Raw genomic sequence first — 18,779 nt, forward strand, 5'->3', positions numbered from 1 at the left:
AGGTGTGGGGACATTGATGGGGGGTGTATGATGTGGTGTGGAGCTGATGTCAGAGATGTGGGGACATTGATGTGGGGGTGTATGATGTGGAGGGGAGTTGATCTCAGAGGTGTGGGGACATTGATGGGGGGTGTATGATGTGGTGTGGAGCTGATCTCAGAGGTGTGGGGACATTGATGGGGGGTGTATGATGTGGAGGGGAGCTGATCTCAGAGGTGTGGGGACATTGATGGGGGGTGTATGATGTGGTGTGGAGCTGATCTCAGAGGTGTGGGGACATTGATGGGGGGTGTATGATGTGGTGTGGAGCTGATCTCAGAGGTGTGGGGACATTGATGGGGGGTGTATGATGTGGAGGGGAGCTGATGTCAGAGATGTGGGGACATTGATGGGGGGTGTATGATGTGGAGGGGAGCTGATGTCAGAGGTGTGGGGACATTGATGGGGGGTGTATGATGTGGAGGGGAGCTGATGTCAGAGGTGTGGGGACATTGATGGGGGGTGTATGATGTGGAGGGGAGCTGATCTCAGAGGTGTGGGGACATTGATGGGGGGTGTATGATGTGGAGGGGAGCTGATCTCAGAGGTGTGGGGACATTGATGTGGAGGGGAGCTAATCTCAGAGGTGTGGGGACATTGATGGGGGGTGTATGATGTGGAGGGGAGCTGATCTCAGAGGTGTGGGGACATTGATGGGGGGTGTATGATGTGGTGTGGAGCTGATCTCAGAGGTGTGGGGACATTGATGGGGGGGTGTATGATGTGGAGGGGAGCTGATCTCAGAGGTGTGGGGACATTGATGGGGGGTGTATGATGTGGTGTGGAGCTGATCTCAGAGGTGTGGGGACATTGATGGGGGGTGTATGATGTGGAGGGGAGCTGATGTCAGAGATGTGGGGACATTGATGGGGGGTGTATGATGTGGTGTGGAGCTGATCTCAGGTGTGGGGACATTGATGGGGGGTGTATGATGTGGAGGGGAGCTGATCTCAGAGGTGTGGGGACATTGATGGGGGGTGTATGATGTGGTGTGGAGCTGATCTCAGAGGTGTGGGGACATTGATGGGGGGTGTATGATGTGGAGGGGAGCTGATGTCAGAGATGTGGGGACATTGATGGGGGGTGTATGATGTGGAGGGGAGCTGATGTCAGAGGTGTGGGGACATTGATGGGGGGTGTATGATGTGGAGGGGAGCTGATGTCAGAGATGTGGGGACATTGATGGGGGGTGTATGATGTGGAGGGGAGCTGATGTCAGAGGTGTGGGGACATTGATGGGGGGTGTATGATGTGGTGTGGAGCTGATCTCAGAGGTGTGGGGACATTGATGGGGGGTGTATGATGTGGTGTGGAGCTGATCTCAGAGGTGTGGGGACATTGATGGGGGGTGTATGATGTGGAGGGAAGCTGATCTCAGAGGTGTGGGGACATTGATGTGGGGGTGTATGATGTGGAGGGGAGCTGATCTCAGAGGTGTGGGGACATTGATGGGGGGTGTATGATGTGGAGGGGAGCTGATCTCAGAGGTGTGGGGACATTGATGGGGGGTGTATGATGTGGAGGGGAGCTGATCTCAGAGGTGTGGGGACATTGATGTGGGGGTGTATGATGTGGAGGGGAGCTGATGTCAGAGGTGTGGGGACATTGATGGGGGGTGTATGATGTGGTGTGGAGCTGATGTCAGAGGTGTGGGGACATTGATGGGGGGTGTATGATGTGGTGTGGAGCTGATCTCAGAGATGTGGGGACATTGATGGGGGGTGTATGATGTGGTGTGGAGCTGATGTCAGAGATGTGGGGACATTGATGGGGGGGTGTATGATGTGGAGGGGAGCTGATCTCAGAGGTGTGGGGACATTGATGGGGGGGTGTATGATGTGGAGGGGAGCTGATCTCAGAGGTGTGGGGACATTGATGGGGGGTGTATGATGTGGAGGGGAGCTGATCTCAGAGGTGTGGGGACATTGATGGGGGGGTGTATGATGTGGAGGGGAGCTGATCTCAGAGGTGTGGGGACATTGATGGGGGGTGTATGATGTGGAGGGGAGCTGATCTCAGAGGTGTGGGGACATTGATGGGGGGGTGTATGATGTGGAGGGCAGCTGATGTCAGAGATGTGGGGACATTGATGGGGGGGTGTATGATGTGGAGGGGAGCTGATCTCAGAGGTGTGGGGACATTGATGGGGGGTGTATGATGTGGAGGGGAGCTGATCTCAGAGGTGTGGGGACATTGATGGGGGGTGTATGATGTGGAGGGGAGCTGATGTCAGAGGTGTGGGGACATTGATGGGGGGGTGTATGATGTGGAGGGGAGCTGATCTCAGAGGTGTGGGGACATTGATGGGGGGTGTATGATGTGGAGGGGAGCTGATCTCAGAGGTGTGGGGACATTGATGGGGGGGTGTATGATGTGGAGGGGAGCTGATGTCAGAGGTGTGGGGACATTGATGGGGGGGTGTATGATGTGGAGGGGAGCTGATCTCAGAGGTGTGGGGACATTGATGGGGGGTGTATGATGTGGAGGGGAGCTGATCTCAGAGGTGTGGGGACATTGATGGGGGGTATATGATGTGGAGGGGAGCTGATGTCAGAGATGTGGGGACATTGATGGGGGGTGTATGATGTGGTGTGGAGCTGATGTCAGAGATGTGGGGACATTGATGGGGGGGTGTATGATGTGGAGGGGAGCTGATGTCAGAGGTGTGGGGACATTGATGGGGGGTGTATGATGTGGAGGGGAGCTGATGTCAGAGGTGTGGGGACATTGATGTGGGGGTGTATGATGTGGTGTGGAGCTGATGTCAGAGATGTGGGGACATTGATGGGGGGGTGTATGATGTGGAGGGGAGCTGATCTCAGAGGTGTGGGGACATTGATGGGGGGTGTATGACGTGGAGGGGAGCTGATCTCAGAGGTGTGGGGACATTGATGGGGGGTGTATGACGTGGAGGGGAGCTGATCTCAGAGGTGTGGGGACATTGATGGGGGGTGTATGATGTGGTGTGGAGCTGATCTCAGAGGTGTGGGGACATTGATGGGGGGTGTATGATGTGGAGGGGAGCTGATCTCAGAGGTGTGGGGACATTGATGGGGGGTGTATGATGTGGTGTGGAGCTGATCTCAGAGGTGTGGGGACATTGATGGGGGGTGTATGATGTGGTGTGGAGCTGATCTCAGAGGTGTGGGGACATTGATGGGGGGTGTATGATGTGGTGTGGAGCTGATCTCAGAGGTGTGGGGACATTGATGGGGGGTGTATGATGTGGAGGGGAGCTGATGTCAGAGGTGTGGGGACATTGATGGGGGGTGTATGATGTGGTGTGGAGCTGATCTCAGAGGTGTGGGGACATTGATGGGGGGTGTATGATGTGGTGTGGAGCTGATCTCAGAGGTGTGGGGACATTGATGGGGGGTGTATGATGTGGAGGGAAGCTGATCTCAGAGGTGTGGGGACATTGATGTGGGGGTGTATGATGTGGAGGGGAGCTGATCTCAGAGGTGTGGGGACATTGATGGGGGGTGTATGATGTGGAGGGGAGCTGATCTCAGAGGTGTGGGGACATTGATGGGGGGTGTATGATGTGGAGGGGAGCTGATCTCAGAGGTGTGGGGACATTGATGTGGGGGTGTATGATGTGGAGGGGAGCTGATGTCAGAGGTGTGGGGACATTGATGGGGGGTGTATGATGTGGTGTGGAGCTGATGTCAGAGGTGTGGGGACATTGATGGGGGGTGTATGATGTGGTGTGGAGCTGATCTCAGAGATGTGGGGACATTGATGGGGGGTGTATGATGTGGTGTGGAGCTGATGTCAGAGATGTGGGGACATTGATGGGGGGGTGTATGATGTGGAGGGGAGCTGATCTCAGAGGTGTGGGGACATTGATGGGGGGGTGTATGATGTGGAGGGGAGCTGATCTCAGAGGTGTGGGGACATTGATGGGGGGTGTATGATGTGGAGGGGAGCTGATCTCAGAGGTGTGGGGACATTGATGGGGGGGTGTATGATGTGGAGGGGAGCTGATCTCAGAGGTGTGGGGACATTGATGGGGGGTGTATGATGTGGAGGGGAGCTGATCTCAGAGGTGTGGGGACATTGATGGGGGGGTGTATGATGTGGAGGGCAGCTGATGTCAGAGATGTGGGGACATTGATGGGGGGGTGTATGATGTGGAGGGGAGCTGATCTCAGAGGTGTGGGGACATTGATGGGGGGTGTATGATGTGGAGGGGAGCTGATCTCAGAGGTGTGGGGACATTGATGGGGGGTGTATGATGTGGAGGGGAGCTGATGTCAGAGGTGTGGGGACATTGATGGGGGGGTGTATGATGTGGAGGGGAGCTGATCTCAGAGGTGTGGGGACATTGATGGGGGGTGTATGATGTGGAGGGGAGCTGATCTCAGAGGTGTGGGGACATTGATGGGGGGGTGTATGATGTGGAGGGGAGCTGATGTCAGAGGTGTGGGGACATTGATGGGGGGGTGTATGATGTGGAGGGGAGCTGATCTCAGAGGTGTGGGGACATTGATGGGGGGTGTATGATGTGGAGGGGAGCTGATCTCAGAGGTGTGGGGACATTGATGGGGGGTATATGATGTGGAGGGGAGCTGATGTCAGAGATGTGGGGACATTGATGGGGGGTGTATGATGTGGTGTGGAGCTGATGTCAGAGATGTGGGGACATTGATGGGGGGGTGTATGATGTGGAGGGGAGCTGATGTCAGAGGTGTGGGGACATTGATGGGGGGTGTATGATGTGGAGGGGAGCTGATGTCAGAGGTGTGGGGACATTGATGTGGGGGTGTATGATGTGGTGTGGAGCTGATGTCAGAGATGTGGGGACATTGATGGGGGGGTGTATGATGTGGAGGGGAGCTGATCTCAGAGGTGTGGGGACATTGATGGGGGGTGTATGACGTGGAGGGGAGCTGATCTCAGAGGTGTGGGGACATTGATGGGGGGTGTATGACGTGGAGGGGAGCTGATCTCAGAGGTGTGGGGACATTGATGGGGGGTGTATGATGTGGTGTGGAGCTGATCTCAGAGGTGTGGGGACATTGATGGGGGGTGTATGATGTGGAGGGGAGCTGATCTCAGAGGTGTGGGGACATTGATGGGGGGTGTATGATGTGGTGTGGAGCTGATCTCAGAGGTGTGGGGACATTGATGGGGGGTGTATGATGTGGTGTGGAGCTGATCTCAGAGGTGTGGGGACATTGATGGGGGGTGTATGATGTGGTGTGGAGCTGATCTCAGAGGTGTGGGGACATTGATGGGGGGTGTATGATGTGGAGGGGAGCTGATCTCAGAGGTGTGGGGACATTGATGGGGGGTGTATGATGTGGTGTGGAGCTGATCTCAGAGGTGTGGGGACATTGATGGGGGGTGTATGATGTGGTGTGGAGCTGATCTCAGAGGTGTGGGGACATTGATGGGGGGTGTATGATGTGGTGTGGAGCTGATGTCAGAGATGTGGGGACATTGATGTGGGGGTGTATGATGTGGAGGGGAGTTGATCTCAGAGGTGTGGGGACATTGATGGGGGGTGTATGATGTGGTGTGGAGCTGATCTCAGAGGTGTGGGGACATTGATGGGGGGTGTATGATGTGGAGGGGAGCTGATCTCAGAGGTGTGGGGACATTGATGGGGGGTGTATGATGTGGTGTGGAGCTGATCTCAGAGGTGTGGGGACATTGATGGGGGGTGTATGATGTGGTGTGGAGCTGATCTCAGAGGTGTGGGGACATTGATGGGGGGTGTATGATGTGGAGGGGAGCTGATGTCAGAGATGTGGGGACATTGATGGGGGGTGTATGATGTGGAGGGGAGCTGATGTCAGAGGTGTGGGGACATTGATGGGGGGTGTATGATGTGGAGGGGAGCTGATGTCAGAGGTGTGGGGACATTGATGGGGGGTGTATGATGTGGAGGGGAGCTGATCTCAGAGGTGTGGGGACATTGATGGGGGGTGTATGATGTGGAGGGGAGCTGATCTCAGAGGTGTGGGGACATTGATGTGGAGGGGAGCTAATCTCAGAGGTGTGGGGACATTGATGGGGGGTGTATGATGTGGAGGGGAGCTGATCTCAGAGGTGTGGGGACATTGATGGGGGGTGTATGATGTGGTGTGGAGCTGATCTCAGAGGTGTGGGGACATTGATGGGGGGGTGTATGATGTGGAGGGGAGCTGATCTCAGAGGTGTGGGGACATTGATGGGGGGTGTATGATGTGGTGTGGAGCTGATCTCAGAGGTGTGGGGACATTGATGGGGGGTGTATGATGTGGAGGGGAGCTGATGTCAGAGATGTGGGGACATTGATGGGGGGTGTATGATGTGGTGTGGAGCTGATCTCAGGTGTGGGGACATTGATGGGGGGTGTATGATGTGGAGGGGAGCTGATCTCAGAGGTGTGGGGACATTGATGGGGGGTGTATGATGTGGTGTGGAGCTGATCTCAGAGGTGTGGGGACATTGATGGGGGGTGTATGATGTGGAGGGGAGCTGATGTCAGAGATGTGGGGACATTGATGGGGGGTGTATGATGTGGAGGGGAGCTGATGTCAGAGGTGTGGGGACATTGATGGGGGGTGTATGATGTGGAGGGGAGCTGATGTCAGAGATGTGGGGACATTGATGGGGGGTGTATGATGTGGAGGGGAGCTGATGTCAGAGGTGTGGGGACATTGATGGGGGGTGTATGATGTGGAGGGGAGCTGATGTCAGAGGTGTGGGGACATTGATGGGGGGTGTATGATGTGGAGGGGAGCTGATCTCAGAGGTGTGGGGACATTGATGGGGGGTGTATGATGTGGAGGGGAGCTGATCTCAGAGGTGTGGGGACATTGATGTGGAGGGGAGCTGATCTCAGAGGTGTGGGGACATTGATGGGGGGTGTATGATGTGGTGTGGAGCTGATCTCAGAGGTGTGGGGACATTGATGGGGGGGTGTATGATGTGGAGGGGAGCTGATCTCAGAGGTGTGGGGACATTGATGGGGGGTGTATGATGTGGTGTGGAGCTGATCTCAGAGGTGTGAGGACATTGATGGGGGGTGTATGATGTGGAGGGGAGCTGATGTCAGAGATGTGGGGACATTGATGGGGGGTGTATGATGTGGAGGGGAGCTGATCTCAGAAGTGTGGGGACATTGATGGGGGGTGTATGATGTGGAGGGGAGCTGATCTCAGAGGTGTGGGGACATTGATGGGGGGTGTATGATGTGGTGTGGAGCTGATCTCAGAGGTGTGGGGACATTGATGGGGGGTGTATGATGTGGAGGGGAGCTGATGTCAGAGATGTGGGGACATTGATGGGGGGTGTATGATGTGGAGGGGAGCTGATGTCAGAGATGTGGGGACATTGATGGGGGGTGTATGATGTGGAGGGGAGCTGATGTCAGAGGTGTGGGGACATTGATGGGGGGTGTATGATGTGGTGTGGAGCTGATCTCAGAGGTGTGGGGACATTGATGGGGGGTGTATGATGTGGTGTGGAGCTGATCTCAGAGGTGTGGGGACATTGATGGGGGGTGTATGATGTGGAGGGAAGCTGATCTCAGAGGTGTGGGGACATTGATGGGGGGTGTATGACGTGGAGGGGAGCTGATCTCAGAGGTGTGGGGACATTGATGGGGGGTGTATGATGTGGTGTGGAGCTGATCTCAGAGGTGTGGGGACATTGATGGGGGGTGTATGATGTGGAGGGAAGCTGATCTCAGAGGTGTGGGGACATTGATGGGGGGTGTATGATGTGGAGGGAAGCTGATCTCAGAGGTGTGGGGACATTGATGGGGGGTGTATGATGTGGAGGGGAGCTGATGTCAGAGGTGTGGGGACATTGATGGGGGGTGTATGATGTGGTGTGGAGCTGATCTCAGAGGTGTGGGGACATTGATGGGGGGTGTATGATGTGGTGTGGAGCTGATCTCAGAGGTGTGGGGACATTGATGGGGGGTGTATGATGTGGAGGGGAGCTGATCTCAGAGGTGTGGGGACATTGATGTGGGGGTGTATGATGTGGAGGGGAGCTGATCTCAGAGGTGTGGGGACATTGATGGGGGGTGTATGATGTTGAGGGGAGCTGATCTCAGAGGTGTGGGGACATTGATGGGGGGTGTATGATGTGGAGGGGAGCTGATGTCAGAGGTGTGGGGACATTGATGGGGGGTGTATGATGTGGTGTGGAGCTGATCTCAGAGGTGTGGGGACATTGATGGGGGGTGTATGATGTGGTGTGGAGCTGATCTCAGAGGTGTGGGGACATTGATGGGGGGTGTATGATGTGGAGGGAAGCTGATCTCAGAGGTGTGGGGACATTGATGTGGGGGTGTATGATGTGGAGGGGAGCTGATCTCAGAGGTGTGGGGACATTGATGGGGGGTGTATGATGTGGAGGGGAGCTGATCTCAGAGGTGTGGGGACATTGATGGGGGGTGTATGATGTGGAGGGGAGCTGATCTCAGAGGTGTGGGGACATTGATGTGGGGGTGTATGATGTGGAGGGGAGCTGATGTCAGAGGTGTGGGGACATTGATGGGGGGTGTATGATGTGGTGTGGAGCTGATGTCAGAGGTGTGGGGACATTGATGGGGGGTGTATGATGTGGTGTGGAGCTGATCTCAGAGATGTGGGGACATTGATGGGGGGTGTATGATGTGGTGTGGAGCTGATGTCAGAGATGTGGGGACATTGATGGGGGGGTGTATGATGTGGAGGGGAGCTGATCTCAGAGGTGTGGGGACATTGATGGGGGGGTGTATGATGTGGAGGGGAGCTGATCTCAGAGGTGTGGGGACATTGATGTGGGGGTGTATGATGTGGAGGGGAGCTGATCTCAGAGGTGTGGGGACATTGATGGGGGGTGTATGATGTGGAGGGGAGCTGATCTCAGAGGTGTGGGGACATTGATGGGGGGGTGTATGATGTGGAGGGCAGCTGATGTCAGAGATGTGGGGACATTGATGGGGGGGTGTATGATGTGGAGGGGAGCTGATCTCAGAGGTGTGGGGACATTGATGGGGGGTGTATGATGTGGAGGGGAGCTGATCTCAGAGGTGTGGGGACATTGATGGGGGGTGTATGATGTGGAGGGGAGCTGATGTCAGAGGTGTGGGGACATTGATGGGGGGGTGTATGATGTGGAGGGGAGCTGATCTCAGAGGTGTGGGGACATTGATGGGGGGTGTATGATGTGGAGGGGAGCTGATCTCAGAGGTGTGGGGACATTGATGGGGGGGTGTATGATGTGGAGGGGAGCTGATGTCAGAGGTGTGGGGACATTGATGGGGGGGTGTATGATGTGGAGGGGAGCTGATCTCAGAGGTGTGGGGACATTGATGGGGGGTGTATGATGTGGAGGGGAGCTGATCTCAGAGGTGTGGGGACATTGATGGGGGGTATATGATGTGGAGGGGAGCTGATGTCAGAGATGTGGGGACATTGATGGGGGGTGTATGATGTGGTGTGGAGCTGATGTCAGAGATGTGGGGACATTGATGGGGGGGTGTATGATGTGGAGGGGAGCTGATGTCAGAGGTGTGGGGACATTGATGGGGGGTGTATGATGTGGAGGGGAGCTGATGTCAGAGGTGTGGGGACATTGATGTGGGGGTGTATGATGTGGTGTGGAGCTGATGTCAGAGATGTGGGGACATTGATGGGGGGGTGTATGATGTGGAGGGGAGCTGATCTCAGAGGTGTGGGGACATTGATGGGGGGTGTATGACGTGGAGGGGAGCTGATCTCAGAGGTGTGGGGACATTGATGGGGGGTGTATGACGTGGAGGGGAGCTGATCTCAGAGGTGTGGGGACATTGATGGGGGGTGTATGATGTGGTGTGGAGCTGATCTCAGAGGTGTGGGGACATTGATGGGGGGTGTATCATGTGGAGGGGAGCTGATCTCAGAGGTGTGGGGACATTGATGGGGGGTGTATGATGTGGTGTGGAGCTGATCTCAGAGGTGTGGGGACATTGATGGGGGGTGTATGATGTGGTGTGGAGCTGATCTCAGAGGTGTGGGGACATTGATGGGGGGTGTATGATGTGGTGTGGAGCTGATCTCAGAGGTGTGGGGACATTGATGGGGGGTGTATGATGTGGAGGGGAGCTGATCTCAGAGGTGTGGGGACATTGATGGGGGGTGTATGATGTGGTGTGGAGCTGATCTCAGAGGTGTGGGGACATTGATGGGGGGTGTATGATGTGGTGTGGAGCTGATCTCAGAGGTGTGGGGACATTGATGGGGGGTGTATGATGTGGTGTGGAGCTGATCTCAGAGGTGTGGGGACATTGATGGGGGGTGTATGATGTGGAGGGGAGCTGATCTCAGAGGTGTGGGGACATTGATGGGGGGTGTATGATGTGGAGGGGAGCTGATCTCAGAGGTGTGGGGACATTGATGGGGGGTGTATGATGTGGTGTGGAGCTGATCTCAGAGGTGTGGGGACATTGATGGGGGGTGTATGACGTGGAGGGGAGCTGATCTCAGAGGTGTGGGGACATTGATGGGGGGTGTATGATGTGGAGGGGAGCTGATGTCAGAGGTGTGGGGACATTGATGGGGGGTGTATGATGTGGAGGGGAGCTGATCTCAGAGGTGTGGGGACATTGATGGGGGGTGTATGATGTGGTGTGGAGCTGATCTCAGAGGTGTGGGGACATTGATGGGGGGTGTATGATGTGGTGTGGAGCTGATCTCAGAGGTGTGGGGACATTGATGGGGGGTGTATGATGTGGAGGGGAGCTGATGTCAGAGGTGTGGGGACATTGATGGGGGGTGTATGATGTGGAGGGGAGCTGATCTCAGAGGTGTGGGGACATTGATGGGGGGTGTATGATGTGGAGGGGAGCTGATCTCAGAGGTGTGGGGACATTGTTTAGTCGAGGGAGCGTGAGCGATTGGGAGGGGAGCTGATCTCAGAGGTGTGGGGACATTGTTTAGTCGAGGGAGCGTGAGCGATTGGGAGGGGAGCTGTTGTTGGTCATGGGCAGTCATCGTTTGGTGTGCACATGTCTTTACAGGTCAGAATCAGGTTTACTAACACCGACATATGCCGTGACATCTGTTGTTTTCCAGCACCAGTACGGTGCAAAGACATACAAATTACTATAAATTACAATTAAGAAAATATATTTTTAAAGTAGTGCAGAAAGAGAGCAAATCGTGACGTAGTGTTCATGGGTTCACTGTCCATTCAGCAATCTGATGGCGGATGGGAAGAAGCTGATTCTGAAATGTGTCTTCAGGCTCCTGTACCCCCTTGATGGTAACAATGAGAAGAGGGTGTGGCCTGAATGGTGGGGTCCTTAATGACAGATGCCACCTTTTATGAGCCTTTGTCTGTTGGAGATGTCCTCGATTCTGGGGAGGCTGGTGCCCATGATGGAACTGGCTGCATTTACAGCTTTCTGCTGTTTTTTCCTGATCTTGTGCAGTGGCCCCTCCGCAGCAGTAGAAATTTGCTAATCTCTGATGACTCTAACTCGTAATGAAATACAGTTTCTGTCGTGATTGCACCAATACTTTGGGCTCAGGATTGATCTGCAGAGGTGCAAAGAACTTGATGCAGTTTCTCCTCGCCCCTCGATGAGGACTGGCTTGTGTTCTGATGTCTCATCCCACAGTTAGAGCCTTGGTTTCTATACCAAGGAGAAATTTGAGGGAAAATGTTCCCCACACAGATTCCTGGTGAGACAGGTTGCCCTAATGGAGACAGGCTGATCACCTCCAAGATAAATTTTCTGAGATCAAGTTATGAGGGTCTAACTTGATCCCAACATATCAATGCAACTATAACAGAGACAAGCCAATGGCTATATTTCATTAGGAGTTGGAGGAAATGTGGTTTGTCACATGAAACACTCAATGTGGAGAGCATTCTAACAGGCTGCATCACTGCCCGGCATGGGGGCGGTGTGCTGCTACTGCACAGGATCGAAAGAAGCTACAGAAAGTTGTAAAAGTAGTCGGCTCCATCTTGGGTACTAGCCTCCATTGTATCCAAGACACCTTCTAGGAGTGGTGCTTCAGAGAGGCAGCGTCCATTATTAAGGACCCCCATCACCCAGGCCATGACCTCTTCTCATTGTTACTGTCAGGAAAGAGGCACAGAAGCCTGAAGGCACGCACTCAGCGATTCAGGAACAACTTCTTCCCCTCCGCCATCCGATTCCTAAATGGACATTGAATCTTTGAAGACCTCCTCACTTTTTAAAAATCTCCATTTTTAATTTAACTATTTAATAAACATATTTACTTACTATAATTGATTTACTTATTTATTTTTTTATTTCTGTACTGTCTGCATTGCATTGAACTCCTGCTGCTAGGTTATCACTGGCATGTGTTGTGAGATTTGTTAATAAACCTGATTCAGATTCTAATTTAGTACAACACACAGGCTTCTCCGGGTGGGAGAACCGGGGACCGGGGACCACAGTTTCAGAATAAGGGGGTCATCTGCATAAAGCAGAAATGGGGAGGATTTCATTTCATGGCCTCTTCTCCTGGAGAGCGGTGAAGACGGGCTCCCAACACACGTGTAGGCCAACCATGGATTGTAGTGATTGGTGAAGTTGAGGTGGAAGATGGATAATCACTGAGAGATGGAGAAAAGCCCCAAAAGGCTGAAAGGCTAACAAATGTCCACATGCCTTTGGGTGAGGGTCAGTGGTGGAGAGGCTGGGTTGGGATTGGGGTGTGCTGTTGGGGTGGGTGAGGGTCAGTGGTGGAGAGGCTGGGTTGGGATTGGGGTGTGCTGTTGGGGTGGGTGAGGGTCAGTGGTGGAGAGGCTGGGTTGGGATTGGGGTGTGCTGTTGGGGTGGGTGAGGGTCAGTGGTGGAGAGGCTGGGTTGGGATTGGGGTGTGCTGTTGGGGTGGGTGAGGGTCAGTGGTGGAGAGGCTGGGTTGGGATTGGGGTGTGCTGTTGGGGTGGTTGAGGGTCAGTGGTGGAGTAGCTGAGGATTGGGATTGGGCTGAGTATTGTTGGGGTTGGTGAGGGTCAGTGGTGGAGAGGCTGGGTTGGGATTGGGGTGTGCTGTTGGGGTGGGTGAGGGTCAGTGGTGGAGAGGCTGGGTTGGGATTGGGGTGTGCTGTTGGGGTGGGTGAGGGTCAGTGGTGGAGAGGCTGGGTTGGGATTGGGGTGTGCTGTTGGGGTGGGTGAGGGTCAGTGGTGGAGTAGCTGAGGATTGGGATTGGGCTGAGTATTGTTGGGGTTGGTGAGGAATTGGGATGGGCGGAGGGTTGGGATTGGGCTGAGTATTGTTGGGGTTGGTGAGGGATTGGGATGAGAGTGGCCGAGGGTTGGGAGTGGGGTGAGTGTTTGGGGGTGCGTGAGGGATTGGGATGGGAGTGGCCGAGGGTTGGGAATGGGGTGAGTGTTTGGGGGTGGGTATGGTTTTGGGAGGAAGGTCAGTGGTGGTGACAAGACGGGTGGTAAGGATTGGGATTAGGGTTGATGGCAGGATTTAGGGTGAGTGATGTCAGTGGTGTCGGTAGGGGTTGGGTTGCGGGTTAGTGGTGGTGTGGGTGAGGGTCAGTGTGAGGGATATGAGGTGTGTGAGGTTGAGTCCAGACACACTGGTGGCAGAGTTTGGTGGGATGGCAGGTGGAGATAGTGGTTCCAATTCTTCAGTTCATACTGGGAGTATGACCTCTTTTCCTCACCCACAGGGGCACCCTCTGCCTATGACCCAAAGTTCAAAGGGCCAATAGAGAACAGGTGAGTATTGTCGAGGGCTCCTTCACCTTTTGAGGGGATGTACTTATAATGGAGGGGTGAGGGTGAGTGTTGGAGGCGAGGGGGGCACGAGGTGGGCAATGAAGTGGTTTGAGGTGTGTGCATGTGGGGTATCGCTCTGGCTTGTGTGGGGAGTGTGAAACCAGCCCCCCAATCCCTCCCCTCTTTCCCACCCTTGACCCCCTCTACCTTATTCTCAACTCCCTCTCTAACCCCCCACCCTCATCTCTCTCTCTCTATGTCAATCAGAGAGGTCTGTGGGTCTAGGACTGTTTTCTTGTCTCTGTCCCTCTTTTCCTCCTAATTTACTCTCTTGCCCCACACCTCAGACAGGGAAGTCTGTGGGTTGGTTGATGGGTCTGGGACTATTTTCTTGTCTCTGTCCTTCTCTTCCTCCTAATTTACTCTCTTGACAGCGAGGTCTGGGTTTTATTTTTGCTTGTTGGGTGGGACCTTCTTACACTGATAGTTTCCATGTCTCTTTCTCTCCCCCCCCCCCCCACCCCCACAGGAGCTGCACAGACATAATCTGCTGTGCCATCTTCATGGTCTTCATCCTGGGATACATGGTGGTAGGCATTGTTGGTAAGTGACCCCTCCCGCTGCCCCTCCTCATCCCTCACTCTATCCTCAGGCAGGAAGCTTGCAGGGGCAAGGGAGAGGAGGCAGCTTGTGGGCGAACAACTGGGGAAACAGTCAGTGGTGCATACTGTCTGCGGGGGGGTGGGGTACCCGGGGGCAGTACTCCACTCTACCCCAGAACCACGACCAGGAGCTCATCACGTCTGCTCCACCGATCTCTCATAACTCTAATCTCTTGCCGTCTCCGTAGAACATTTGACACCCTGACTAATCAAGAACCTGTCAACCTCAGCTTTAAATATACTCGATGACTTGGCCTCCACAGCTGTCTGTAACCATGAATTACACAGATTTACCTTCCTCTGGCTAAAAATATTCCTCCCCATCTCCGTTCTAAAGGGACATCCCTCTGTTTTGGTCCTAGACTCCCCCACTATAGGAAACATCCTCTCCACATCCACTCTATCTGTGTCCTCTGGTCCTAGACTCCCCCACTATAGGAAACATCCTCTCTGCGTACACTCTATCTGTGTCCTCTGGTCCTAGACTCCCCCACTATAGGAAACATCCTCTCCACATCCACTCTATCTGTGTCCTCTGGTCCTAGACTCCCCCACTATAGGAAACATCCTCTCCACATCCACTCTATCTGTGTCCTCTGGTCCTAGACTCCCCCACTATAGGAAACATCCTCTCCACATCCACTCTATCTGTGTCCTCTGGTCCTAGACTCCCACACTACAGGAAACATCCTCTCCACATCCACTCTATCTGTGTCCTCTGGTCCTAGACTCCCCCACTATAGGAAACATCCTCTCCACATCCACTCTATCTGTGTCCTCTGGTCCTAGACTCCCCCACTATAGGAAACATCCTCTCTGCGTACACTCTATCTGTGTCCTCTGGTCCTAGACTCCCCCACTGTAGGAAACATCCTCTCTGCGTACACTCTATCTGTGTCCTCTGGTCCTAGACTCCGCCACTATAGGAAACATCCTCTCCACATCCACTCTATCTGTGTCCTCTGGTCCTAGACTCCCCCACTATAGGAAACATCCTCTCCACATCCACTCTATCTGTGTCCTCTGGTCCTAGACTCCCCCACTATAGGAAACATCCTCTCCACATCCACTCTATCTGTGTCCTCTGGTCCTAGACTCCCCCACTATAGGAAACATCCTCTCCACATCCACTCTATCTGTGTCCTCTGGTCCTTGGCTCCCCCACTAGAGGAAACATCCTCTCCACATCCACTCTATCTGTGTCCTCTGGTCCTAGACTCCCCCACTATAGGAAACAGCCTCTCCACATCCACTCTATCTGTGTCCTCTGGTCCTAGACTCCCCCACTATAGGAAACATCCTCTCCACATCCACTCTATCTGTGTCCTCTGGTCCTAGACTCCCCCACTATAGGAAACATCCTCTCTGCGTACACTCTATCTGTGTCCTCTGGTCCTAGACTCCCCCACTATAGGAAACATCCTCTCCACATCCACTCTATCTGTGTCCTCTGGTCCTAGACTCCCCCACTATAGGAAACATCCTCTCCACATCCACTCTATCTGTGTCCTCTGGTCCTAGACTCCCCCACTATAGGAAACATCCTCTCTGCGTACACTCTATCTGTGTCCTCTGGTCCTAGACTCCCCCACTGTAGGAAACATCCTCTCTGCGTACACTCTATCTGTGTCCTCTGGTCCTAGACTCACCCACTATAGGAAACATCCTCTCTGCATACACTCTATCTAGACCTTTCAATATTTGATCGGTTTCAATAAGATCCTTCCTCACTTGTCTTAACTGCAGTGAGTACAGACCCAGAGGCATCAAACGTTCCTCATACGTTAACCCTGTCATTCCCAGGTTCACTCTTGTGGGCCTCCTCTGGACCCTCTCCAATGACAGCACATCATTTCTTTCTTTTAAAAAAATTTTTTTTTTTATTAGTTTTTCAAAACATTTTACAAAATTAAAAACCCCAAATCCCAGTGGGGAGCATTAATACAGTGCAAGATTAAGCATACAATAACAATATGCTACAAACGAAGAGAATTTAACAAAAAAGCACCTGAATTAAAGACAAGTGAGCTTAGTGTCCTCCCCAAGCCCCACAACACAAGAAAAAAACAACAACAACTCCAGACCAACCACCACACAGTATAGAGAGTATAAGTCAGGACAGTCAAACTCCCAGACTGTGAATACACTTAGTAACAGAGGATAATAATGACTACTACCAGAAAAAAAAGAAAAAGGGAGCTGAAAGTAAGGGACCGAAAAGAAGAAAAAAAAAAGAAAAAAAAAAACCCTAGTCAAGAGGAAGGTTATGAAAGTACTCGATAAAAGGTCCCCAGACCTTATGGAACTTTAGATCCGAATTAAGAACTGAATAATGAATTTTTTCGAGGTCCAAGCAGGCCATAATGTCGTTAAGCCATTGCGCATGAGTGGGCGGGGCAACATCTCTCCATCTGAGGAGGATCAAGCGTCTCGCCAGGAGAGAGGCAAAGGATAGTATTCGGCATTTGGTCGGACCCAGACATAAGTCTGTCTCGCCCCAAAAACCGAACAGAGCAATTAAGGGGTTAGGTTCTCGGTGCTGATTCAGAATACCTGATAATGTAGTGAAGACATCTTTCCAGAATTTCTCCAAGCTAGGACAGAACCAGTACATATGGATGAGAGAGGCCACGCCCCTCTTGCATTTATCACAAAGCGGACTAATGCCAGGGTAGGATCGAGATAGTTTAGATTTAGACATATGGGCTCTATGAACAATCTTAAACTGTAAGAGGCAATGGCGAGCACAAAGGGAGGTTGAGTTGACCGATTTGAGAACTGAGTCCCAGCTCTCCTCGGATAAGGAGATATTTAAATCCCTCTCCCAGGCCATTTTAATTTTATCCACAGGGGCCCGTCGTAAGGCTGCTAGTTTATCTCGGATAATTGAAATTAAACCTTTACCTAGTGGATTAATGGAAAGAAATAGGTCCATAGCATTTTTCGCAGGCATTTCAGGAAAGTTAGGAATTAAAGGAGCAGTAAAGTGTCGGATTTGGAGATATCTGAAAAAGTGAGCGTTAAGCAGGTTGAACTTAACGGAGAGCTGCTGAAAAGAAGCGAAGCGATTATTAATGAAGAGATCTTCAAAATGTCTAATGCCCTTCCTGTACCAAACATGGAATGCTGAATCGTACGTAGTAGGTAAAAAAAAGGTGATTATGTGCGACAGGGCTAGAAACGGAAAACCCCTGGAAACCATAGCATTTCCTGAACTGAGCCCATATATGCAAAGTGTGTCTGACCAGAGGATTAGCTATTGATCTGGGCAGACTGCTAGGGAGTGCAGAGCCAAGAAGTGCAGATATAGATAATTCTTTAGTGGAGCTCAACTCCATTGCCACCCAGTTAGGGCACTCGGGTTGACTGTGGAAGAAAGACCAGAAGGCAGCACAACGTATATTAGCTGCCCAGTAATATAAGCGAAAGTTAGGTAAAGCCATGCCACCCTCTTTTTTAGATTTTTGGAGGTGGATTTTATTAATTCTAGAGCGCTTATTCTGCCACAGATATGACAAAATAATAGAGTCTAAGGAATCAAAAAATTTAGGAATAAAAATTGGGATAGATTGGAATAAGTATAAAAATTTGGGAAGAACATACATTTTAACAACATTAATACGACCTACCAAGGACATAGATAGAGGTGACCATTGTACCAGACTCTGTTTTATAGCATATGAAAGATTGACAAAGTTTTCACGAAAGAGATCTTTAAACTTCCTTGTGACTGTAATTCCAAGATAAGTAAATTGATTATGGTCTACTTTAAAAGGGAGATCACGAAATGTTAGTTCTTGTGCTTCTTTATTAATTGGGAAAAGTTCACTCTTATGTAAGTTGAGTTTATAGCCAGAAATCTGGCTAAACTGGTCAAGAAGTGAAAACATTAGAGGTAAGGATGTAGACGGATTTGACAGAAAGAGTAATAAGTCATCAGCATAGAGAGAGACTTTATGCTCAACACCCCCTCTCCAAATCCCGGTCAATTCAGAACAATTTCGAAATGCTATCGCCAGAGGTTCTATAGCCAAATCAAAGAGAAAGGGACTTAAGGGGCATCCCTGACGGGTGCCACGTTTGAGATTAAATACTTGGGATTTCTGAAAATTAGTTAGAACAGAAGCAGTAGGACACAGGTACAGCAATTGGATCCAAGAGATGAAACTTTGGCCGAGGTCAAATTTTTCTAAGACTGCAAAAAGGTAGTTCCACTCTATACGGTCAAATGCTTTCTCCGCATCAAGGGATATAACACATTCAGGAGTCCCAGTTGGAACTGAGTATAAAATATTAAATAGACGCCGAATGTTAAAAAAAGGAGACGGTTTTTAATAAAGCCTGTTTGGTCATCAGAGATAATGGAGGGAATAACGGTTTCTAATCTATGAG

General features: G+C 52.1%; 1 protein-coding gene across 1 annotated transcript in view; it reads left to right on the plus strand.

The window, feature by feature from the left end:
- slc44a4 (solute carrier family 44 member 4) overlaps positions 1-18,779 on the plus strand; it is a 147,436-nt gene that overhangs the window by 56,527 nt on the left and 72,130 nt on the right. The window contains exons 2-3 of the mRNA XM_073033819.1: positions 13,677-13,725; positions 14,255-14,328. Of these exons, the coding sequence (XP_072889920.1) occupies positions 13,677-13,725; positions 14,255-14,328 (123 nt within the window). The remainder of the gene's footprint in view (positions 1-13,676; positions 13,726-14,254; positions 14,329-18,779) is intronic.

The sequence above is a fragment of the Hemitrygon akajei genome, chromosome 2, assembly GCF_048418815.1.
Source record: "Hemitrygon akajei chromosome 2, sHemAka1.3, whole genome shotgun sequence".
NCBI lineage: Eukaryota > Metazoa > Chordata > Chondrichthyes > Myliobatiformes > Dasyatidae > Hemitrygon > Hemitrygon akajei.